Source organism: Accipiter gentilis, chromosome 30, assembly GCF_929443795.1.
Source record: "Accipiter gentilis chromosome 30, bAccGen1.1, whole genome shotgun sequence".
Taxonomy (NCBI): Eukaryota; Metazoa; Chordata; class Aves; order Accipitriformes; family Accipitridae; genus Astur; species Astur gentilis.
In genome coordinates this window covers 16,978,531-17,005,012 of record NC_064909.1, presented here as the reverse complement: position 1 = coordinate 17,005,012, position 26,482 = coordinate 16,978,531, and the positions used below count along the sequence as shown (strand labels likewise).

The 26,482-nt window shown below is 43.7% G+C and overlaps 1 protein-coding gene across 1 annotated transcript in view; it reads right to left on the bottom strand.

Moving 5' to 3' along the window:
* ALK (ALK receptor tyrosine kinase) overlaps positions 1 to 26,482 on the bottom strand; it is a 318,128-nt gene that overhangs the window by 9,050 nt on the left and 282,596 nt on the right. Inside the window, exons 13-25 of the mRNA XM_049833894.1 lie at positions 23,355 to 23,505; positions 20,749 to 20,880; positions 19,675 to 19,819; positions 18,631 to 18,813; positions 17,043 to 17,141; positions 15,934 to 16,086; positions 14,619 to 14,717; positions 12,701 to 12,887; positions 10,389 to 10,479; positions 9,394 to 9,458; positions 8,387 to 8,516; positions 2,630 to 2,727; positions 1,417 to 1,509 (exon numbers count right to left, since the gene is read on the bottom strand). Of these exons, the coding sequence (XP_049689851.1) occupies positions 1,417 to 1,509; positions 2,630 to 2,727; positions 8,387 to 8,516; positions 9,394 to 9,458; positions 10,389 to 10,479; positions 12,701 to 12,887; positions 14,619 to 14,717; positions 15,934 to 16,086; positions 17,043 to 17,141; positions 18,631 to 18,813; positions 19,675 to 19,819; positions 20,749 to 20,880; positions 23,355 to 23,505 (1,626 nt within the window). The remainder of the gene's footprint in view (positions 1 to 1,416; positions 1,510 to 2,629; positions 2,728 to 8,386; positions 8,517 to 9,393; positions 9,459 to 10,388; positions 10,480 to 12,700; positions 12,888 to 14,618; positions 14,718 to 15,933; positions 16,087 to 17,042; positions 17,142 to 18,630; positions 18,814 to 19,674; positions 19,820 to 20,748; positions 20,881 to 23,354; positions 23,506 to 26,482) is intronic.

Genomic DNA, 26,482 nt, shown 5'->3' with positions numbered 1-26,482 from the left:
TCAGCCACGGCAAGATCTCCACCTCACCTCACACGTGGTCACCTTGAGCATCGCCACCAAAAATAAACAAAGCCTGTCCCATAGGTACCCAGTCTAAAGCACTGCAAGTGAAATCCAAAACCCTTTATAAGAATGAGGAGCTTGATGAGGAGGATGGTTGGCCATTAGAGCTGGGGCAGTAGTAAAAAAACCATGTCCTGTGGTCCTGAGACAGGAATTACATCAGTCCTTTAGTGTTGTTGTCATTTAAAATAAAACCTACAACCCCCACATCCTGTGCTGGCAGCTGCAGGAGGCTGCTCATGCAAGCTGGTGTCACTGTTCCTAACTACACGGCTTGAGCATCCAAAGGATATTCCTGGACACAGAAACATGTGCAATCTTCAAAGGCACCTTCAAAAACCCAGCACCAAAGCGTTCATCTTGGCAGTCGGTTCTGCTGATTGTGTAAGTGTGACAGATGCTACTTTGTCCCAGCAGAGTCCCATCTGACAGTGGGGCAGAGTGGGGGCTCTTTGTGAAGGGAGAGAGAGGAGGGCAAAAAAGAAAAAAGAAGGCAGCTCCCATACACTTGGGTTTTTGAACGTAGCACTCTGTTTGCATCACCTCAGGCTGTGATATTGTCAGATCTCAAGCTAAGCAGAGCCAGGCCTGGCTTAGTAATAGCACAGGAGAATCCCCAAGCAGGAAAAAAAGGTGGCAAGGCACTGGAATAAACAGTGTGGGTGACTGAGTACAAGGCATTCCCTCCTCCTAGTCAGAGGCAAACCAATTCCTCACCACAGCAGGACATGGCACTGCACTTCTGGAGGTGCTATCTGGAAGATGAGGTATCAAACTGCAACCCTCATTGCTCATGGTCATTAAAGATTTCCTGGCACTTCTTGCAAGAGGAGAGTAGTTAACCCTGTGTCCTGGCTGAATTCCAGTTTGGGTGATTACATTTTCCTGACCTTCCTCTGCACTTTCCTCCTTTATGTGCAGTAAATTGAGGAGATTTACTGATGACACCAAACCAAAGGGGCAGGGGTAGTAGCAAGGAGAGAGATTAAACTCAGAATGATTTGGGACCACAAAACAAAGGGCACATCAGTGCCATTCAGTGTGGAGAAAGTAAAGGACAAGAAACTGAGGACAGAGTACAAGAGGGAGGAAAAATGCCTTCCTTGGCCATCAGACTTCATTACCCAGAAGAAAGCTGTCAGGAGTGGGAAAAGTCTCCAGAGCACAGTTAAACTACAGGTGAAGGCAAACACCAAGAGAGCATTAGCTGGGGTTCATCAGGGTGGGATCTCCACTCTTGCCTTGCTAGGATTATGCACAGCAGCACAGCAGCCTGCTCTCCTGCACAAACACTGCTCCTCCCTCATTTTAGCAAGCTTCCACTTGCAGATACCCTCGGCTTAGCTCTGCTACCTGTATATATCCCGGGCCATTCCAAAGTCTCCGATTTTAGCCACTCTCCCAGGCCCTCGACAGGTAAGGAGGCAGTTCCTGGCAGCAATATCCCTACAAGGAAAGGGAAGAAAAGCAACAGAAAGAGAAGAAAAGAGAAGAACCACTTAATCATTTGACAATTTTGCAAGCCAAAAGGAAAACAAAGAACAGTACCTACTTTCCTAAGCTGCAGAGAGCCCACAACAGCCAGAAAAGTCAGTGTTTGTGGATAACTAGTGATGTTCCAAATTCCAACCTACCCCAACAGCAGGAGCTGCTCTGGTCTTTAACATTTCCTTTTTAAACTTCATGTAACATCTTCCAGCTGAAAGGATGGGCCTCCTGTGAGCCTCCATTCATCCCAGGAGCTATTTTATAGTCTCGAAGGAGTTGCAAGCAGTGAGGCTGATTTCAGCAACGTACTAGTCCCAACATCAAGCTGTCTGGGGAATGATCCACTGACCTGTTCCTAGTGTGCTTGTTCAAATATTGTCAAATGGGTGTCGTACTGTCAGAGACAGGAATAACAACAATGTGCAGGTGTTGATCTGAAGACTGAAGGTATGGTCCTGAATCTGTGTATGCAGTTAAAGCTCCAGCTCCACCTTTGCTGTGCTGAAGTAAACCCTGAGATCTGAATAACATGGTGGCATACCTTGTCATGGTACTTCTTTCAGAAGAGTGAACTACAATCTCTCTCTACTCATCTCTACCCAATGGGCAGAATTTTAGACACTTGCCAAATACCCTGTTCTGCAGGATCAAGTAACGATAGTAACAATAGTCACAAGGTGTTGCACTTCTGGCTGTACTTGTACAGCCATTCTTTGAGAGGGAGAAGGAAAGGGTTCCAGAATGAGCAGAAAGGCACTAAGCAAAATTCATGACAGGGAGAGCTTTGAAGAATTCTCTCATGGGATTGTGTTTCCATTTGCAGAGTAGTCAAACAGGCTGCACAAGTCCAGGCACCGAGACAGAGCTCAGGATCTTTGGTAAAACTACAGATATCTGCAACCTGATTTACAGCAGTTTTTCTGTTAATTGCTTCTATTATTCTGATTTTATCTACCTTGTTTAAAGGTATCCAGCCACCAGAGCGCAGCAGGACATAAACGTATCAAGCAGGGCATTACGAGTCTGTGTTGGCCTGTATGCAAGTCATGCCGGTGCTGACAGAGACGTGTTCACCTACCTGTGAATGAAGTGGTTCTCCTCCAGGTACTGACACCCACAAGCAATGTCACGAGCCACGTGGAGCAAGTCCAGCATAGAAAGGGAGGAGGGCTGATTCTACCAAAAGACAGGGGACAAATGTGGGTTAAAAGCAAGAACATGGCATGATTTGTCACTGATACAGCGCTGAGAACTCTCCAATAAGTGACATAGCTCAGGTGTCAACACACAAAGGGATCACCAAAATGCACAGGAGAGAGTTCATATCCACAAACTATGCAAAGGATGTGCAGGCACAATATCATACAAATCAGAACAGCTGGGACAGAATCAGAACAGCTGGTTCTGACTTTCCAGCTCCATTGGGATGCCCCTGTAAGAATTTCCCCCAGTTCTCATGGGAGATGCTTCTGAATTTTCAGCATGGTTTTTGAGGAGATCTGTAGCATGAGCTGGTCTTCACTCAGTATCTTTGTATTATTGCTAGCTCCTCTCTAAAGTCACCTTGAACAATGAGAATGACATTTTGTATAATGGCATGAGTCACATTTGCTCTTTCCCTCCTCCACATCTGTGTAGGTTTTATCTTGCCCCTCAGAGCACTGACACAGGTTTGTGTAGCCAACGGCTATGGAAGATAAGGCTGCCAACTCCTTGTTCCTGCCCCTCTGATGAAGTCTACAGCCCTTGCCAGCGGGAGCCAGATGCTTTAGTGAAAAGAACAGGCTTAGCACTGGCTTGTGTTTGCTGGCCTCCGAAGCCAAACCATCAGCTTCTGCACTGAGGTGTGAATCAGTGATCCCTGTGGCCAGTCCTGTGGGGGAGAAGGAAATCGCTGCTGCCAGCGGGGCGATGACAAACAACTGGGTGGCAGTAACTGCTTATTCCAAAGCAGCCGTCTGCTAGCTAAGTGTTTATCTGTGGCCTTAGTTATTGGACCAAACAAGCCTATCCCACCCTCTAGCTCTCTCTTGCGACACCTGCCGTTCTGCCCAGCGCCCAAAAGGCACACCTGCTCATGGGTCTCTCCCACTGATGCACAGACCAGTACAGGTTCTCCAGTGACAGGCACTCCTGGCTCTCCTAGCCCGTCTGTTGTGATGGAACATATCTCCAGACTGATGCGATGCTGTGCTGGCCATCCCACCTGATCTAAACCGCTGCTAACTGGAACTGGAAATAAGTCCAGGCTCTGCAGCAGGGCATTGGCTGGTAAAACCTAAAAATCTTAACATCTTCTGAAGAGATTAGGAAAAACCTGGCCTCAATACTTGACTAATGAAATAATTGAAAAATGCTGCACCTCTATGTGAACAAAGCCTGGTTTTTTCAGTGTGGTGCCATAAACGAAAATCATTTGTGACTATGTATCATCTGCCTATATTTTATTATTTACACAGTATAGTTTATTGCATATATATACTTAACTGATTCTTCAAAACACCAGACGGCATCTCCACCCAAACCTTTCTTCTAGTAGAGTAACCACTTCCTGAAAACATAAAGCCTCTCCCCCTGCCCCCTTTTGTGGGGAGCAGAGAATAATCTTTGTTACCTCTGTGAGTTAAAGTGACTCACCAGCTACACAAGATGTCTACAGTAAGAAAGGATGCAGATGCCTTCTATTTCCCTTTCAGGGCATAACCAAAGGGAAATTAGTATCTCGATCTACCCATACCCTTGTCTTCTGAGCAAGGGTCAGAAACCTGAAGTGAAAACCAAGTAGAAAGCCCCATTCTTTACTGTGCAATTGATTGCAGACCTGAGCTATACTGCAAGGCAGTCAGTAGGCTGAAGCCACAAGCTGATTTGAACAGCAGAGCTTTTTTCTTTTTCCCTTTTTTTCCTTTCCTTCCCTTCCTTGGGTGAATTCCTTCTACCTTTTATTTGGCTAAATAAAGTCCTAAAACAGATGTGACTGCCCAGCCAAGGACAATTTAGCTATGTAATTTGTTTGAAAAACGGAGGTTTGGGATTCATTTTGCAAGGGGAGCAGCCTTGAGACACCAAAGGATTCACTTTACAGCTTTTGCTCCCCATATGAATGGACAATGCCAGCTGCAACACACTACTGCTCAGAGCAGTGGGAATGCTGGAAACACTAGTGTGACACCTCCCCGGGCGAGGCTGAATCTTGCTGAAGGTGAATGAAATTCTGTGTATTGTTCAGTGTAATCACTGCTCTGAGCAACAGGCTGCACAACACAAAAGGAGGGGAATCATTTATCCATATACGATTTATCTTCAGAGCTGTTCTTTGATTGCTGCGCTGTGTGTGAAAAAGATCAGCCCTGAACTTCCCAGAACAGACAATTCTGCCACACTCATAAATGAGTGAAGGCTCCAATTCCAGGTGTCTCTGAATCTTCTAGACTGCCTCTCTCCACATGAGGGGGAAGGAGTAATCTTGCAATAGATGTGAAACTTTATTAGAAATGGAACACAGAAACCTTTCAGGGCTGTAAACCCTGGACCCATGGAGAAGTATGAATCTGAAGTTTATGAAGTAGACCTGGCTGGCATAAACTGACAATATTCCACAAGAATCACAGGTATTGTATCAGTGATGTTGGATGGACGTTTGGCTTACAGATATGATCATTCTTGCTTAGAGTCCAGCAAAATCATTACATGTTGGCTGAACATTGCTTTCATTATTTATATGAAGAACACAGATGAACAATGTACAATAACCTGTGCTGGCAGCATCTTGATCTCCTATTAAGTTGGATCCTGTGCCCTGATACCTACTGTGGTGGCTCTAGCTTCCCATTTCATCTCCCTCGCAATGTCTTAAGTTCCCCCTTCCCTCACTTCACCTTCTCCTCCACCATTCCCTCTGCTCCCTTCCACGCTTTGCAGTGGTTGAGTGCACGGCAGCATGCTGTGTGTGCCTTGCTCCAAGTCACACAGGTTCTCGCTGGCCAGTGGCAAGCCAAACAAGACAACTGTTTTGCTCAGTGGTTGCTCTACTGTGGTGCTTTCTTTTTCCTGAAGCCTTGGAATTAATGCCAAGTTAACACCTTTCACACCTCTATTAAATTTGACTGAAACTGGCAAATGAATTTGAAGTTACTGGCACGGGAGCAGGGAGAGCAACCGGGGGATGAAGGTAGAGAATGAACACGTAAATGTCTCTTGCAATCAGGCTGAAAGCAGAATTAAGTGGGAAAGACAAGGTAGTAAGGAAATCAGCTGCAAAATACAAAACTCGGAAAAACAAGGGGAAATGACAACAGTAATTCATATGGTGCTTACTGCACAGTAAGCAGTGCACCTCTGTTACTGAGTCAGTCAGCTACGTCTTATGTGTTTAATTAATTCCTATTGGAAGCAAAGCTCATCGAAGCCTGTTTACTCTGCGCTGTTCCTTGTCTTTCCTTTCCTTTGATGGGCCTGGAAAGCTAGATACCCAGTCTGCCATGCCTACCTTCTGCCTGTCTTCCTTGAATGAGCAATAGGAGGAACAAAGCAGCTCAGGGTTCATTAAGAGCAGTGCAAAGATACATCCAGCAGTACTAAGCCACCGGCCTTACGTGCAGAGACTTTGTCATGCCTCAAGTACATGCAGAGGGTAAATCCACTTCCACAGTTGGATCCTATACTTCACAGAGCACAACGCCCTGCACACATCTCATCTCTCATCAGTCAGTCTCCTAGCCTCATAGTTTCTGAGCCAGCAGTCAAACCTCTGCACCAGAGGCTGATTTCTCAGCACTCACAGGTGCCATTAGCCCCTCAGAAGCTGCCCCAGCAGCCAGACAATGAATTACCCTGTCATTCTTGCCAGGCAGACACCACGTGGGATTGCAGCAGAAGCAGGGCAAGGCAAGGGGAAGGAAGGTGTTAGAAGTGGAGCAGAAATGTGTGGATCTCTGTCTGCACACAGTCAGGCTGTCCACATTCACCCAACTGTTAAAGAGGGACTGGAAACTGTTTTTCTGAATCAGTTCCAGCTTGCAACTGCCCATCTGCATTTGACCCCAAGCTTTCCCAAAGTGTGACGGACGTGGGACAGAGCAGAAAACAGCAGCATCAGTCCCAGGTCTGCTTCAGTCCTGGGAGCAAGTTAAATGCAGGAATAGGGGAGAATCTTCAAGGTGCTGGGAACAGCCCCTGTGTGTAGTAGCAGTTATGGTCAGTCTCAGATAACCTCAAAGAGGTCAGGAAAGTCAAGGAAAGGAGAAGAAAGGAAGGAGAGACTGTGAAGGCAGAAAGAGAAATACCAAGGAAGTAATGTATGCTGTGCCTGGTTTGAACCATCCACCTCTTCTGACATTAGCTTTCACAGGGGTTGCACAGAGCTACCACTAAGAGAAATGGAAGCCCTGGCATGCAAGGAGGAACTCATGACTGGGGTAAGGGCAAACAGAAAGAAACCTCTCAGATCAGAAGGCTCCCATGACTGCATTCTGTAAAGATTAAGGGCTTTTCATCCACAAAAGCATCTGGCTCATTTTACTGCAAGTAGGTAAAAATTCCTGCTGTTCAGGACTGATGTTCTTGGTGCTTCCTCACAAGATCCTGATCATTACTGAGCTGGCTTCTCTAAGTTAATGAGCCAAAAAGATGCTTCCATTGCAAAGTGAGGGATACCCTTGCCCTGTACCATCCTGTTTCACATGCCACTTCACACATCTAGCACAGCCTGTCCTGGCAGTTTTGAACACAGCACCTACTAGGCAGCATACCTTGCTTGCCCATGCCACTTTGCTCTGCACCGGGTGAGAGCAGAGCCTGCCCATTCATTTCCTACCACCAAGTTCAGCCCATTTGTACGAGCTGATGAGCATCTCTAGGTGCTACAGAAAACCAACCTCTATTTATAAAGACTGCTTGCTCAGATTTTAAACATCTTGACTTTCTGGGTGTTTAGCCTTCTTATCCAGGCAGCAGCCACTTTAATGCAACCTATCCAAGACTGCAGGGCTCCTGAGCAACACAGACCATTTTATATGTCTGAAAACCAGACTGCAAGGAAAAAACAGAAAGTCAATCTGTTTCCAGACGCCTCGAGGAAGAATCTTATTTATATCTGTTAGAGCCAATTTGTGTCTCTCTTGTACTGATAAAATCCAGCATTTTCCTCTGTGTCAAAGTAATGTAGAGACAAAGTATGAAGCTGGGCCCTGGTACTAAACTTCAACAACATCTGGGTGCCTTTCTGATCCAGGGACTCAGAGCAAACTTTATTCTTCTGAAATACTGATTCCTCTCTAGAAGTTGTAGTTTATTTCTCAACATTTCTAACGGACTGTCATTTCCTATTGACACTGATTTCAGTGGGAAAATCTTTAAAACTCTGGACTAAAGATATTTGCTATTAAGTCAACAGCTCCAGGCTGGATTCTCTCCTTGCCTATGTCAAACTTGCACTGACAGATATCCGCAGAAATGCACCTGATCAGCAGTTTAAGCAATGGATTTATCATTATTAGGTCAATGCTTCCCCCCTAACCCGCCCACAGCTGGCGTGAGGAAGGTAAGAGTAGAGTTTAACTTCCTTTTTTTTACACTGTGATTTTGTTCTTTCTTTAGATGGTATCTGCAATGCTGTCTAGCAAAGTCCAGGGATGAGGTACCTTTGCATAAACCCAGCAGCATCTGTACTCTATACCTCTGTGTTCTGGCCCCACTGTGGTCTTCCAGCAACAGAAATGTTCTGACCCTCTAACATGCTGGGAAATAGTAGCTGCATGGATCAGCTCTTTTATAGTTATGTATTTGCCTTGTGGCAGCAGCTTACTAAATAAAATTCAATTTTCTCTTTTCTTACCGGTCTAGGCCGTGTCTCTCTCAGGAATGATTTCAGGTCACCTCCAGCCATGAGCTCTAGCAGGATGAAACGGGGCAGTGCCTGCAAGCTCACCCCAATACAGCGCACGATATTCTGGTGGTTGAACTTGCTGTGGAGACAGGGAGACTCAATTATGGAGCAACTTTGATCCAAAAAGCACAATTGCAGAAAAGAATCAAAATGTTTTGCTGTGGGGAATATTTTCTTTTCCCCCCACAGAAATTAAAAAATCACAAAGGTAGGGTAACTGGATAAAACTAAAGTGCTACCCCTGCACTCTTTGTCTGCATAGTGCAGAAACAGAGGTGGGGAAGGAGTGGCTTTTGGCTGCTTTTTCTCCATCCTTTTTGGGCTACAGCAAGACTTGTGGTCCATAGGAAGCAGAGAATGTCTGATAACAGAGAAAACGCTGCTCCTAATTTCCCTATCCAGGAGGCAGAAGCTGGGCTAGGGCAGAGTTGTTTCAAATAACATAGTAACACAGGGATCTGCTTATGTAGGGGATATTCCTCCAGGTCTAGTCTCTAACGCTTCCTTATTTCTCCAGACCTCAATGTGATGGGAAACTATTTCCATGGATTCTAGGACTCAGTCACTGACTTGTGACATGATAGCAGCATTAAGTCAATGCCATCTGTTAGTTTTGACAAGTCAAGCCCAAACTCCTAAGGTTTGTTTTTACCTCATTTTCTGATCCCCAAGAGAAATGAAAGGATCCTATTATCGATTCTGAAAACTGGGCCTAAAGAAATGAAAACCAGTGTGGACCCTCTTGAAAATTTAGCCCTTAATCATCTGGTGCCTCCTCATTTGTAAGAAGAATACAAAAGGATGGTAATCCTATCCTCTGTAAAATACTGACAGCCGTGTGCCAAAACTACTGTATAGATGTGTTGCACGGGTATCACCTCTCAAAGCACCTTTTTTCTTTACAGTGCTGGGCTTTGCAAGCCTACAAAAGTGCTGTTCATCTTATTTATACACACCTAATAATGAGAGCTTCCATGAGGAAGTCCAGCTCATCTTGCTCTGAACACACTTCTGGCAATGTCTGGAAAAGAAAGAACAGGTTGACAAGGAGAAGATATTTAAACTCTGTAGAACACCTGGCACAATCAAAAGCACTAACATTGTCTGCAGCAATCCTTGTTTCTCTAAAAGAAACCTCACTCTAAGATAATAGCTAGAGCATTACTAAACTAGACTGTGAAGCCTGTTGAAAGGTAAAGATCAGAACACATGGCCCATCAACACCACTGTCATCCTCCTCCCAGCAACGGAAATAGCCCAGAGTGCACAGGGAATAGTGCTCAACATATGGGTCTCTGCTGTACAGAGGATGAGGAATAAGACCACAGTGCCTGAGCTCTCTAACAGTTCAGTACTCTTACCTCCCAGCAAGACTATGAACTCTAACTAGCAGTAGGACTGTGCTGCTATGTAACCTCTAGGAGTAAACAAGCTAGCTAGGCTGCTGAAGGCCTGGACCCTACCAGGGTCTCTTAGGATTTAGCTTCACATCCAGTGCATATCCATCCTATAATGGAGTGGTAAGATTCCTGGAAAGCCAGCCATCTCCTACCTGCAGGCTCTTTGATGTACGTGCCAGCTGCTCTTGGCCCTGTGAAGACTTTTGGCCTCTGACTCAAAGGCTTTGGACAGATTACCACAGCAGGTGTAGCATGTGGAGGATGGACAGAGGATGGATTTATTTCTCATACCTGCAGTCTACTGCAGCTGTATGGGAAATCTTTGCCTATTTACTACTTACAGACCTCTTTTAATAGTCTCACAAGCCCATGTGCTACAAGCTGCACCATTGCTATGATGGATTAAAGTGTTGCAACAGAGCAGCAACCTTTCTAGCCACATCCTTCAGTACTACAGTAACGCTTAATTCATCTTCATTTTTATAATGCATTGGGACTCTTGGGTGAAAGGTGCATGAAACCGTCATGATAACTCATACACTGTCACTTACTTTCACAGCCACCTGCAAGGGAGTGGGGTCGCTGGGGATCCCTGCCACCTGACCTTCATATACCTCACCAAAGGCTCCGTGGCCCAAACCCCTGGACAGACCAGAGAAGACAAGAAGGTTTTACTACAGAGAACACACATTATAACACTGTGGTCACAGCTCACAGAACGGGCTCACAATTTTCATGGTAGTGAAACAGGGAGAACTGGATATTGACAGTGACAATGCCACTCCTCACACTATGTGGGGGACCAGACCTTGATGTGACCTTTCTTGGACCTACAATGTGTTTAATTGGTAGGGAATGCAATCCTCAAAAGTCAACGGTCCCCAGTGAAATCAAGCTGCTGGCACTGCAGTATGTAATAGAGAGCACGCTTCTATGGCTTTGGTGTCAATGCTCTAGTGGTGGGCGCTCCGAAACAGGTCAATAAAGACAGGTCTTAAGTCTTGGTGTTCCCACACCCTAAACACACTAACAGTTCCCATGATGTTTATGCATCACCATTAAAGAAAACATTGAACAAGAAACTAGGAAGCACAATGGTTCTCAGAGGACCTGAATTCTAAACCAAGTATCTTTTCCTGATTTATTCTGTGATTCTAGGTAAGTACCTTAGCCAGTAAATGGTGATGTTAGTGCTTTGGAAAGCACTTGGCTCCAGGAATTCATGCTGAGAATCGTTTCTGGCACTGATCATATTATGAAATTTACAGTTTTATTTTGAATAAGGGTACAAGAAAAAGAGAAAGGAATTAAAGTAATCACATAACAGATCTTGTCCTATGTCCTTGTGATACAGATTTTGCATACCTGTCTATTCAGTCTTCACTTGCCTAATGTTAAGTCAACTGGTACAACAGCTGTAACATACAGGTGGCATATCATAATGACATGGTGAACTCTGGCAGAGAACGAGGCTGCATCCCAGATCCTGAGTCCCTCTTAACCCTACATGGGCTGCACATTGGGCAGTAGTAGTCTAAGCCTCTAAGAGACATTCCTGCATCTTGGTCCAAGTAAAAGGCTCTCAATAAGGCTCTTTTCTACAACACGCAATTTTCTGGTAGAGACAGATTCTGTTCTCCTGTCTATCAGTGGCCTGTTTTTGCATGGGCTGTTTCCCTCCTGTCCATTCAGACAGGTGGTGCTAAGAGCAATCCACTCTCTTGTTGCATAAGCTCTGTGTAGGTTTGCCACGCTAAAGACCAGTCCAGGCAGTGAAACCACAGTGAGGACTTGTGTTGCCTGTGACTCAACCACTTCTTTTAATAACATTTTGTAGGTATCAGCTTGAGACACTATTCTTGGTTATGCCTGACCAACTTATTACAAACTGACGGTATAAAACAGATCTCTACAGCTCATAACTCACCCTCCTCCAAAAAGTCCACCTTCCTGGCCCTTATCAATTCCCAGCTGTATCCTCTGCTCTCTGCAGCTTGCCACACTTCAAAAATTCTTTCAGAGCGCAAGTGACAAAGGCAGCAGCAGCACAGGGTACACCTGGGAACTTTCAGATGCAGTCCAGCAAGATATGCAGGCAAGGGGGAATGAGATAAGAGACAGCAAAACATTGCAGACTGCATAGACCGCTCTGAGCATCACCTTTTTTAGCACTGTAAGCTCCCTAGTATTCCAAGCTCTCCTGCTTCCACTTCTTGGCTTTTTGTGTAAAACTGCATGGTACCAGGGTAATGTCACATTAACAAGTAGCATGCACTGTATCCTGCAGTAGAGCAAGGTGGGAAAGAACTCTGAATTTTCAAGTTTTTCTTAAGAGACTATTTCGAACTTTCCAGAAGTTCTGATCTAGACATGACTATCCTGCTGGTTTTATATTCCTGTCTTTGTAATACTGTCTGGCAGTCTCAAACCCATCACTTTTCCTGCTATTGTACTTAAGGATGTCTTTGTCTTTACCAAAGATCCCATCAAAGACTTCATAAGCGCCTCCTACAAGCCTCAGACTTCCCATCATTTCATCAGTTGATACTGGAAATGGGCCATTCATTGCACAGTCTGCAAAAGATGTGTCTGAATTACTGGTGATGACTCTTCAGTTCCTCTCATAATCCCAGAAGATTAACACTGCACCTGTAAAAGGTCGAGGAGACTGCCAAAGTCTAGTCCCCTCCACCCAGCCTAACTACTGCAGCTTCACATCTTTCTTATGAAAAGGGGCATAAGTCTAGAAGTGCATGAGAATTTGTATGGGCCTGCACAAAGACATAGAGTTCACATCTGTGTAAGAGAGCCAGCATATGTGAGTGTATAGTATGAAGCGTGGGGAAGGAAAAGATGGATTTACCGGATGAGGGAGATGTTTTTTCGAGGCACCTCTTTGAGGTCACTAATGGATGTGGTCTTTCCTGCAAAGCAGTAGTTGGGATTGTAGTCTGTCATGATAGTGGAGGTACGCAGCTTGCTCAGTTTATATTCTGGGCTCTGTAACTCCATCTGCATGGCTTGTAGCTCCTGGTGCTTCCGACGATATACTAAATATGGAGAACATAGTAAACCAGAGACACAGACTGACTTTGGAACAGGACAGCAGCCGTGCAGCATGTCTCACTGGAATTTGCAGTGTGGCCAAATTTCAGTGAATCAAACCAGTGACACTGTCATATTTCTGTATGTCAGATAATTACAGACAGAAAATGGAATCTGAAGTTATGCAGGAACCTTTGATTTACACATCTTGTGAAGAAACAGGCTTGCTCATGAACAGTTTGGAAGAAGTAAAATGAATTTCACTTGCAGAGATCTCCGATTTCACAGTTCTGAGATTTTTGTTTTATTTAGTTTAACTGGACCTCCCAAGTATGAGTCCAGTTCCAAACTTGAGGGAGTTGGGGTATAAACAACTTTCCTAAATCACGCAGAAGTGACTAAAATCTGAAATACATTATTGCATCATATTGTTCAAAATGTTACCTCAGAATAACATATAAAACTAGCTCATTTTGCAAACTTCCTCTGTTTCTAAAAAAGAGTTGGACTAAATTTGAAATCATTTTATGGTAGTGTTATATTCTTTGAATCACTTCACTAATACTTCTGAAATGTCATTAGAAATTACACCTTGAACGAAGACATCCTGTGGATGTTCCTTGAAATAGTAATTGATATTGCAGTATTTTTTTCAAAGCAAGATGCCAATCATGAGCAGGTTAAATCACTATTACCCTTACTATTGATTTCTGTGGGAGCTGGATTGAGCCCAAAGACTGTGACGGTAATAGCTATTGCATCTTCTCCAGCAGATGTTGCTCAGGGGAAGAATTTAAGGGGTAAACATGCACTCACAAAGGCAGATGGATGTAATGACCTATCCACAAACCCTTCCTGTCCTCCATTTTCCTCTTCATTGCTTTTGCTTTGATTTTTTTAAATCGCTGCTCTTTCTTGAGATGGCAACGATAGGCTAGTTGGATGGAAAGAGGATTACTCTTCCACCCCCTGAGAAGTAATTAGTAATTTTAAAGGGGTACTGTCAGGCCAGAAATCATACATGTAGGACCATGTGTGTGCAACTGATAACTCCTGAAATTCTTAAAACTGAAACAGCTGCGCAAATCTAATTTAATAGTTGCCGTTTGCGGCTCTGGGTACATCCCTCCCCTCCCCCAGATTATATACAGTGTGGACAAAGAAAGGTGGCAGAGCTGTGGTTTGAATCCCTGGCTGCTTTTCACTGATTCAAATCTATTCTGCTTGCAATCAAATGCAGGTGAGCAATTGTTTAAAATAAGAAAATGAAAGGGTGAAAAATACCTTTTAGAATTTCAAATAAAGATGCCAAGAATTCCCACATCTTACTAAGTAGCAGTTTGTAAAAGGGGAACCTGTGCAAGAATTTCAAACTTAAATGTCATACAGTAAAAGGCTAAATCTGTATATAGGCACACAAATAAAGAAGATTGCTTTTTTGCATTAAGCACCAACAGTTCTCACAAAACCAGTGGCAGCTGTGTTCTGACAGCTTTACACTACAACACAAGCAATAATGTCTCTTTCGAGATGCAGTCAGTAACTGAAACCTCCTCAAATTGGTCATTGTGGTTAGAAACAACAACTGAAATCTGAAGTTAAGGTGTGTGTGTGGGAAGGTGTCATTAAATACAGCAGTAGCTAAAAATCTGAATCCCTTTGCCTCCCAGGGACCAATTATCCCTGGCTCAGATCCAGCCCTCATATGAAAATATCTTTTGCAGAGAAACACTCACCTATCATGATTCCTGAAAAAGCCAAAATTAGAGCAGCCACCAATGCTGAAGTCACTACAGACAAGATCAAGGAGAGAGGGAGATGAACCAGCGGCTCCGCTGTAATAGAAGCAGGAGAAGAAGGCATTTTGTGTCTGAAATGATCTTCCAGCAGTCACTTTTTTGCAGGCAGATTTTTCTGCTCCTCCTTCCATTTACTCATCTGCTGTTCCTATAGTGTAGGAGCAACCTCTGGCATGATCAGTTCTCAGACCTCTAATACCTCATTGTTTCACTTTCCTCAATTAATATCAACCCATTAAAACAGGTGGTTTGCTATCAGTGAATTAACATGTGCATTGTCTGGGTATGAAAACAAGACTATAAAACCCAGGGGCAGGAGGTTGGGGAGGTGGAAAGAACATTACACTGCCAGGGTTAAAGTGCTGCTATCAATGCCAAATCACAGCAAAAGCAGAAGCAGGACTGCAATATATAATCTCCTAAATGCATCTAATCCAGGCAGAAAAACCTGATAACAGTAAGTGTAGTACAAAGTATTCCATAGCTGCATCCTCACTTGGGACCACAAGGCATTCAATGACCACCTATTAAGGTTTACTTCACCCTGGCAAAATGACTGTGCTTTTTGCCCATTTTACAGATGGGAATGGTAAAAATACACAATAATTTTCCCATGCCAGTGACAAAGCTGAGAGCAGGATTCTGAAACCCTGGAGTCACTTGCTCTAACTGCTGGGCAAGAACATGAAGGAAACCTAGTAATGGAGCTCTAAGCACGTGGTTTTTCAAGTAAGGCAAGTACAGGCACTGTCTTTAGTTTTGGTCAGCGAGATCTCATGCAGAATTTCTTATAGATTCTGCACCTGCACCTTATATGTCCAAATCCACAGGAATTATATTCTCCTTCACCTTGTACATTTTTCTAGTTCTTAAGAGCACTGACCTGGAATTTATGTTCAGCTGGAAAATTCCTTCAGTGAGCAAATTTTCATGATTTCAGAGCAGAATGCGAGCATCAGCACAATCAGGTGCAAAATTTGACTCTCCTCAGTTCTGCCCAGTATGCCAAACATATACTGTAAATCAAACCAGCAATGCTTCTCTGTGCACCACTCCTCAGCACTCATGTGTCTATATCCTAGCACACTAACTCTGCAGCATATACCAGCGAGAAAGAAGGTAACATTCAACAGAAGCCAGTTTTAAGAAAGACTAGATAACACTTTCAGGATGTCTTACAGTCCAAACTACAGATTTTTGCCATGCATTTTCTGTTTCGCACACTAGCAGCCTACCCCATACATCTACTTACCTATGCAAGACACACCATCCTCAGCCAACTCTGTGCCTGGCTCACAAAAGCAAATGACTTTTTGAGTCTCAAGATCAACACGGCACTCGTCCATCTCACAGTGACTACAGTTAAGATGCAGCTTAATATCCACCTCTCCATGCCCCTCTGTCACTAGGGAGTGAATGAAAGAAGCTGAGTTAATTACTGTAAAGATCATTCGTATCATTCCCTTGGGCACTGACAGAAACAGGGTGGTCACTATTGCCAGATGTGGCAGGTTAGACCCCATCTAAGAAACTGATTTCTCTCCACCTTCCATAGGTTCTGTCCTTTTCTCATGTAGAAAATAACATCCAGCTAAATTAGCCCCACTGCAGTTGAGGTGCACTGGCTCTCTTTGAGCAGATAGCCCTACCAGGTTAGCCATGAGGCTGCTGCTGAGCCTAAGGGGAACTTGCCCTTTCAGCTGTCTGTGGGGGTCACCCTTTTCTTTCCTGACCTTTACTCCCTCCGAGATCAAACACTGCAACGCTTTCAAAACTTTTTGGCTGAATCTATCAGGCCAGAGTGCAACTCTGTTTGAAAATACTTCTAAAGCAAACATTTTTTTTTTAGCAAATAAGATATTTTTGTATTTTCTGAACACATTGCAAACATATTCAAGACATTGACTTCTGGGCAAACACAGGCTGGAGTGGCAGCATTTATCACTCCCACACACTGCTAGGCAGCACTGCACTTTTTTCTCTAGAAACACCCTGATCCAACCTGAATACTTTGCTGAGGGATGCTCTAAGGAACATGTTTGTTAGTGAATAGTCAGGTGCTTTGTCTGTTTCTTCCCTGAATTATCTGAACTATGAGGTTCTGTTACCACTTTCCTTGGCCAAAATTATTCTATAGGCTGGTAGACTATATCGTTGGGAAGTGTTTTCTAATAGCCTTGACGTTCGCTCCACCTGCTTTCTTCCTGTTACTTCTGTTTATTCTCCATTGGTCTTTGTTACGCTATGTTTCTGCCTCCTCATGTTCATGATGTACCCAAAGGATTGTAAAGTGTCCTACAGATGCAAACTATTCTTAACATGAAATAAGCCCACTAGAAGAATTCTGACCAATATGAATACCTTTAAGTGCTGGAGTGTATAAAGTACCAATTGGATTAATAAAGGACACACCATCCTCCCCATCCATCTCTGGGTCATTGTCCACTGCAGCATTGCCACCTACATCAAACCAGAAGTCACCTTAACAGACTGAGGCTCATCGGCACTAAAATACAGATAAGCATTGCAACATGCATGACTTCAGCATATTTAGGGAGGCATCCAAATGAGAAAAGAGAATAAATCAAAGTATTTGACATATAGTGAACACTTAGCAAGTTGTGGCATGAACCACTGGTCTTTTATCTCTAGAAGTTCAATTTCATAGCAGCAGCTTGTGACAATCAATTTCTTAGCTCTGTTTTAGGCAGACTGTTGCAAACTAAGGCACAAACTTCATCTTTAACTATATGGGTGCTGTGAAACATATAAGCCCTTCTTAAATTAATGTAGCCAAGAGACTGGAAAACACCAGTACTCAAGGGCTAAGTTCAGTACCCTTGCTGATCACGGTATGTACTGTGTCAGCAGAGGGAACGAATAATCCGATATCCTTCCTCTCCTTTGCACCCTGAAATCAGGGTGGTCCACCAGGAGTGGGGACTGAAGGAATTTATGAGTTGCTCATTTGTGCTTGGGCATATAGAACATGTCAGGAGGAAAGTATGGGCAATACATAGAACATATTAGAAGCACAGTACGGGTCATATATTTTGTACTACAAGCATGCAAAGATTCCCCCACCCCACCCCAAAATGGCTTTTCCTCTTTAACCATCTTCAGCAAAATTAAAATTATGTCATGTGAGGCATTCTGTTGGAAAAAGAAGCATTACACAGTAACATTGGTACAAAACATGCACTTAATCATTTAAACTGATTACTTCTCAGGATTTCTGGTCTATCATACGCTTGATTTAAGCTGTGGAGAACCAGGGGTTAAAAAGTCCACCACAGTGCAGATGGCTGCAGAAACTATGTGGCCCAGGAGATTATGGGTTAGTAGAGATCTTGAATCTGGCCCACACCAGTTATAATCAACATAATGCCATCTGACAGCTGTCCTGAGACCCGCAGCACGTGCAATTAGCTCCTTGTTGACTGAAGTCAACACCACTGACGTTATTAAGAGGGGTCCTGGCTGGCAGCCTGAGCCTCTGCCCCCAGAGACCACCTGTGCAGGACCAAGGCCCACCCACAGCAGGGCAGGGTAGAAGAAGCTGCATCTTTCTCCTGGCATAAAGCCTGGCTGCCAGTCTCCAGGACCAACGTCCTCAAAACACAGGTGCTGGCAATGGGAGCACATAGCCTGTGGCTCCTCCTTCTCAGCACTATAACCCCCCAAAATGGAAGGCTCAAGAATCACAGCAGGGTCTTGATGGCACATTTTTCAGAGTGCAAAGCCAGGATTACAGCTGAAGGACTGACATCTGGCTATTTGCTCGAAGACTATATGCCATACGTTCATCTATTGCTAAAAAGGCAACACACAGACATACTAGTACATAACAGTCAAATATGCTAGCTACAGGAGAATTATCTATCAGCGTTTTGCTGATCATTAGCACTAAAGGAGGGGAAGGGACACCTTGAACACGAAGCCACTTTACCTATATATCCTCCGCCTCCTCCACCTGAGGAGCACCCCCCTCCACCCCCTCCGAAACCCCCTCTTGTCTCCCACCCCCACTTCTTCATGGCCTGGGGGCAGGATCTTCCTCCAGTAGCACCTTCCAGCAAGGATTTTCCTGACCACAGGAAGGAAGTGTTATCATTCCAGCCACCTCCACCACCTGCAGTTGAGAGAAGAGAAAAGGCACAGGTAAGGGTTATTTTTGTGTAAAAACACTGCAGGGATCTGCAGAACAAGCACTCCTTAAAAGCACCTCAGCTGAAAGTAAGAATCCCATGCCTTGGTTAGAAGAGGGGATGTGCTTGTTACGCAGTGCTACAGTGACCTTTCTGTAAGGCTTTTGACCACATTAATCATCTGCACCTCTTTTCACCTACTGTACAAGGACAAGTATTTTCTATGAAAAATGTAAAAAGACATCCCTGCCTACTCTCCAACCACTTGTTTCTGGCTTACAGAGCCTTCCCCTTCTCTTTGCAAAAAATACTTTTAAAAAAACCCTATGCCAGTTCTGAAGTGGAACAAAAGGAATTTAGTGAAAGGGATGTGAAAACTTGTCCCAGCCCCGCTCTAAATAAAACATACTCACCAGTGACTCACTATCAGCTCTGCTGGTTGTTCAGTCCTAGGTCTCTACAGAGACTTCTAGCCAGGGTGCAATTATGCTCTTTCTGCATAAGCCAGGGAAACTGTGAGTATGTCTACACAGCACAAAACAGGGCAGGGAGCAGGATGGCCACATCGGCACTGCAAACTCTTACATCAAAAATCAAACAATTTTGCTTATGAGAGGTACTACATTATTTTGGGAGAATGTTGCCATTGCTACAGCTATACCATCTCTGACACCCTTATTTAGGCCAAGTATCCTGCACTGTGGTACATCCTTTATGCATCTGTTATACTTTCAGGTTCCCTCTGAACTGCATTTCGTGAGTTTTGCCTCACCTCCTTGTGAGGAGGAATCTGGGAGTACCACATATTCACAAATGTTTTCTTAAAAAGAATAAACTTTCCTTACCTGCAGCTCCTGAATTTCCATTCAACCCTGGAACAGAGGAATCATTCTCCAGCCTTTCTGGATGAAATGTGTCTGTTTTGGCCCTGTAGGCCCTGCCACCACCTCCTGCTGCAATTATCAAGGGGACTGGTTCTCCATTCTCCATCTTAAGAAATTTAAAAATAAAGGCAGTGTTCAGACTGAGTCAGGCACACAAATGGAAGTTCAACCACATGCTACTTACTGCATGTTGCACTAAGCAGGCATCTAGGACTGCTCAGCGCTACAAATTACCATTGCATTATTTATGGACCCACATCCAAAAATTAATGATAAGTTCTGCAATAGAGAACAGTGGCATCAGCAGCTCTTTGAATTGCACCTACAGCGCTGATGGCTCTTAGAAAGCTTGTAATGTTACTGTGTGATGACTTTCATCAAATGAAACAGCTAAGGAGCACTGCTCTGTATAGCACAATGTGGTGTCTCCACTGGTAAAGGACTGTTACACTGGCAACTGTCTGAGCATGCAGAGTTATGTAGAATTATGTAGAAGCTGGGTGATCGAAAAATATTGTTAATGCCTGAAAACAGTGTTTGGAATGAGTACTGTCTCAGCTAGTACATGACAGAAAAGATCAGTGGTCCCTAGCTATAGGGTTGCCAACAGAAAACACAGAGGCTATCTGCAGCTTTTCTTGTCATTGCACCACATAGGCCAAATGCATAGCTCAAGTCTAATGTTCTACAAAGACAGATTTGAATAAAGTCCTGTGGAATTTGCCCTTTGCTGTGGAATTACACTTCAGCATCTCAGCTTGCGTTGAAAAAAATCCAATTCAAACTATTATGTCTGCAAAGGAAACTCCAAGCCACTGAAGCAAGCATGGCCAAACTGTGTAGCAGTTCTAACAAGAGTGAAGGGTCAACTCAGCTCGCTACAGCTATCACCTGAAATTAAAGATAACCACAGCTCGCTTTGTGGACCCTTCTGAGAGGTATATAAAGGGTTCTCAGATATTTCAGGCTGTGATACTAGAGGCAAGTGGTGGGATGTGTTCATGCTGAAGGTGCACAGGGACTACGTTTCCATACCTTAAATATGTAAGTTGCACCTCCCCCGCCTCCACCTCCTCCTGCCCATTCATTGACACTTCTGTTCACACGTATCTCTTCTTCAATCACATTGCTCTCTCCAATGCAGACTTTCTGTATAACATCATTAGTCTGCAAACAGAAGACCAGGTCTGAATTCTGGTAAGAGATCTCCATGTCCTTGTACACACACAGGCCTTGTGGACCCTCCACCCTCCCAAACCAATAAATTGTCCTCCAGTGAAACTATATAGGCAGAAGCAGGTGAATGCTCTTCTAGAAGAATCTCGCTTTTTGCTTCAACCTTTGTCAGAAGAACTTGTTTCCATTTTAATTGAATTACTTTGAAGCAAGCTCAGTGCTGATATCTATTACCATGTAAATAGTAAACAGCTCCATAAACTTTTAACATACAAGATGTAGCAGAATTTACTGGAAATACTTCCCAGCATTAACTATCTGTATTTCACAAGTAGGGGAAGGGAGTAAACTCAGTGATGATGTGACTTACCCCATGACACGCAACAGCCAAATGGCAGAGACATAGAGAGAACCCAAGTTTCTTTACTTCTCTTCCAGGGCCCTGTTGGTTGGGGCCAGGCAGCCAACATGCATCTATCCAGAACTAAGGTGTACTGGTGGCTAACGTAGATGTACTAGAGCTAGCTTTAACCTAGGTAGTCATAGCATGGACAGTAGCAATGGGCTCAGCATAAACTAGCCACCTAATATTTATCTAGACTTCCAAGCAAATTTTGATGTTGATCTGACACGCTGTAGCAGCAATTTTACTGTAATTACCAGTGCTAGCTAGTTCAAAATCTACCGAAAAAGCTGCAATCCCACCTTTGATTGATGTTAAAGAAAATACCTCACTAAAAAGCCTCCATATTTCCTACTTAGCATTTTTTTCCCTCCACCAATTAGCACCAAATGTAGTGAACCTTCTGTATTAGGCAAATCTCTGAATTCACTAACTGATTTCAAACACAACATTAAACCATCATTTATAAGTACTTCTGGACTGTGACCTAAGAGAGGTAACTGTCGCTTCAATTTTAAATTGGAGCACTTAAGCGCATGACAAGCAGGACTCTGCTGTGACTATTTGTAAGTTGCAAGCTTTGCTTCTAGCTTATTTTACTTTATAGTTTCATCTCCGTAACACTATCTTGTTACGCACACTGAACTCACTAAGTCAACACTTTAAGGGAAAAATGCACAAACAGTTGTTAGAGTAGGATTGACCTTCTGCTTCCTTCTACTTTCATATATGTCCTTTTCTTTTGGAAGAGGAACCTGATAGAAGCATCCTCAAGTTACAAATTATTCTGTTGACCACAAAATGTGTCCTAGGTTGTGCCAGAGAATGAATGGCATCCATTTTGTGTGTGCAGACTTGCCTATGGAACTAAACAATCCTCCTTTCCCTAGTCTTCCTTCTCCTTAATTGATTTGGAGTTGGGTGGGGATGATTAATAAAATGACAAAGTCAATGACCCAAAGGAACCACTAGATTACAATTGAATTAAAAAAAAAATAATCCTTCATGGCAAAGACATAACTGATTACAATCCAATCTAGTAAAAGTCCCTTCTACAAGTCAATGCAATCTCTTTGCCTCAATGAAAGAATTACATTAGCACTCAATAAATTCTCACTAAGATTACAGTGGCCTGCAATTTAATGAGTCCATATATTACACTCAGCTGGAATGTCCTAGTTATAGATGTTAGATGGAAGTTTGAGTTAGGGCATTTCTCATTTCAAAGAGGCTTCATATTAATGGTTTCTTTGTAGATATGTATAGTTCCAGTTTTAACATTATTTACTTCAGCACCCAGCCTTGAGAACCCCTCTTTCTTGTCTACATCCTTCAACCTTTCTCTGCTGTAACAGACTGCTAAGCTTTCATCTCTTGGATGCCAGCCATTAACAGTTGAGAAATGCACAGCATTTAAATGTCCAGCTCAAATCTGTAGGTGAAACTTCATCAGATAATGCTTAGTTTCCTACATAAGAATCTCCCATACCCTCACCCTCCAAAGAATACTAAACAAATTAATAGATTGTTGTGCCTTTCTGTCAAGGCACTTGCAGCAACAATTGGTTAGTAACACAAACCTAAGAACTGACCAAGCAGTGATTAACTTGTCTCTCCCATTCCCATACGGAGAATAACCAAACAGGCCCTGTGAGGTGGGCATCTCCAGCATTGCAGAGTACTATGATAATGGCAGGGCTGGGCTCAAGAGAGGAGCAAAGACAAAGCCCTGTGAAGTCAACTCTGAACACTGAAGTCCAGAGGAAAGGAAGGCAGGGTTGTCTTTTCCCTCTGAAAACCTACACGGACACTCTGAGATATGTAGATCAATCAGGAACCTGTAGTGTATTATCAATGGGGCCTGAACGTTGAAGAGAAAGTGAGCACAGTGACATGGTACTTTACCTTTTCACGCTTGCACGCTCCCAGTAAGACTGTAGCTACTACCCCTTGAACCATATAACCCCAAATCCCTCAATGACAATGTTTTTCTCTGTAAACAGACAAAACTCCATAGATTTATAGAAGGGATTAAGGCAAAACAGAAAGGGCAATCACTTACGCTAGGACAAGCATCTTCTCCTTGCTGTCCCACCAAGATATACAAAGTATCATCCTTCTGGAGGTCAAAAATTCCTAGCACAGACACGCCATGGGACCGCACCATGGTGTTCTTCCCTCCTTTCCCACCAGCAGCTCCATAGCCTGAGATGCTGCAGGAAACAGAAAAAAAAAAGCCTGGCATCTAAGTTGTCCCAGACAGGTAGAAGGTAATACAAACCACTTCTGGGCACTGTTTTGCACACCTGAACTGTATACAATGTCACAGGGCTGTGCCCTGAAGACCTGATACTCTAAATATATCTAAATCCAAAGCTTGAAGACTGAGGTTCTCTGTTCTACATGGACCTGTGAACCTGGGTAGCTACAAAACAGCTTCTTTCACATTGATTCTTGGGCAAACACTTGCTGAGGACAGAGTGAGCAAGTTGCTGTAGTTTCAAACTTTAATATATGAAACACATCTTGCTTCCCAGAAGGCATACCCTTGAGAGGTCTGCAGCAATAAAGCGAAAGAACAGAAGCAGGAGAACCGGTAAGTACAGCACATATGGCTAAAGAGAACATTAAGCAGGAGACTGACAGGGGGAGATCTGAGAAAGCAGACAGCGTAACTGGTCCTGGTAGCATGGACCAGATGGGAAACAGCTCTCCTATTCCCAGGACCAGAGGAATACAGAAGAGTAGATGGACATGACACTGCCTGCAATAAACAAGGCAGGCAAAAGTCCCCCAGCTAAACTCACAGTCACCATGAACGTCTCCCTGTCTCCAGCCAGGAGTGACTAGGTTGCATACACAGGCTGCTGCAGTCTCAATTAAGGCTCTGGGACTTTTATTTCACGCAGTCAAGATTCAGAGGTCTTTACTGTTGTTGATGTACCCAAAGATTTGGCTGTACTACTTTATTGCTCAGCTCCTCCCTCTCCCTTTCTAAGTACACAAACAATTTACATACTTGAAGCAGCTTTTATTAAAGAATTTCAAAGCACTTTATAAAAATCATGATAAAACACACATCTCTGCTGCAACAAAAACCAGAGTTACTCTACTTTCTGAGCAAGTGAGTGGAGGTACGGCAAGCTCAATTTTGATCTGAAATAAGCTTGTGATTCTCCACTGACATTAGTAGCTTTGCAGCTATTTCCATTAGAGCAAAATTCAACCTGGAGCATGTAAACAGTGACTGCAGGGCTGAGAACACAAAACTTCCTCTCAGCTTCTGACCAGTTACAGTATAGGTGCTCTGCTTTATCTCCTCCTCTCCTCTAACACCTGCTTGGTTTTTGCCCAGCACAGTCCTGGATGCAAACAGGCTACAAGCAGAACAAACCAGCAGTGCCCATCGCGCATAAGCACCCTGAACAGGTTGGGCGGCCAGCTCACTTTCATCCAGCAACTTGCCTTAACGATTTGCGTGAGGAACTCCCCTTGCGATACCGCTCTGAGGCAGCCAGCATGGAGCAGTTCTGATGTCAAAGCAACTATGGAGCATCAAGTGCCTCATAAAGCACATTAGCTCCTTGCAATGTGACATGATTATGTTCGTGCCACTGCTGATAACCAAAGCAATCATTCCTCAGTAAGGCTGCACTGGAGCCAGCAGAAAAAGTGATGGACACAGCACTGGGCTACCCTGAACAGATGCTGCATGAATCTGAAGACTGAGTTGATTTGCTGTAGAATTTTGTAATGGCTAATGAGATACACTATCAGGAACAGCAAGCTGGCAGGGCTAATCGGCTGCAATTAGGGGCCATATTTTTCTGTGTATGAACAGATTTTGCATACAAGCAATGATGTCAGGAAGTTCAGGAGATCCAATTTTGGCCTCATTCAAAGGCTGCAGACAAATAAAACCCAGTAGATTCAGGTGACAGTCATTTCCTATTCAAAATGGGTGTCACTATTTAAACAGATGCATTATCTTGACTTCAAGCTTTAGTAGGATTCCTTTCCTTAGGCACAACTTTCTTTTACAGGAGGAATCCATTTAACCATATTGGCCCTGAAGAAAGACTCGGACCACCCTGAGTAAATATAACCATAACACAGAATACTTTCCACTGTCTTCCTCCTTTTCTTTTACTATGATAGTTGTAGGAACTGAAAAAGAAATCTGCATCTTCAGGAAGGATCAGGATGAGCAGAGTGCACTGGCTGTGCAAACCAGGGCTGGAGGAAAAATTCCACCTCTGGGTAGCCAGGTCATGGGAAACACTGGAGCTAGTTTTGAGAATATGAGAAAATGCAGTGCCTAGGCTGGCCAGCTTAGAAGGACACCTTTCTGCATTCCACTGTGCTGTGTTCTTGTGGTACCTTACAATACAGGATCAGAGAAAAGAGAGGACAGTGGAGGTGACAACAAATGGGGCACTCAGCAAAATGGACCAAAGACTCTTGCTTTAAAAATGGAAAGAATTTGGATGATGGATGGTAACATGTAATATATTACAGTTCACTTCTCTCATACTTGATCATAGGCCTAGATATGGGATGTCAAGACCTTCTGAATGCTTACAAGGAACTCTAAAAAGAAAAATATTCTTTTATATTGCCCAACTTTATTGTTACACAATATGCAGTCCCATGGGAGCAAACCAGATGATTTTGTCCATATCAGCATGTAGGATTCCAGTCTTCAAATGAAGCCACCTACAGTGTGTGGCAGCCTTCTCAGACCTTCATAGATGCTGGGGTTTTCTGGCTGTGGTTAACTTGTGCTGGTAGTTTTGTGCAAAGTTGAGCTTTCTGTCTTTGCACTTTAATAATGCATATTCTGCCTCATGTTCACACAATCTGTATCCTTCTTATGCAATTATCGGGAATGTAACTCACTGCTCTACATTAGACAGTGTAAACACAGTGATATGGCATGACAGCAGCTTTCTTAAGAGCCCAACAGCCAGCTGGATAATTTTATCTCTGGGCCAGGTATACTGGAGATGGCTATCAGGCTAACTTACAGGACCCACAGTGCAGCAGGCCTGCAGGGGAGAGCTAAATACAGGCAGTGGGTCCAAACTCTGGGAAGCCCTAGAATTGATATTGCAACTTGACATTTTCCTAGGGCTATGCTATACTGGGGGACACTGCTGCCCCTTCAGCAAGCAGCCTAGAATCAGGAAG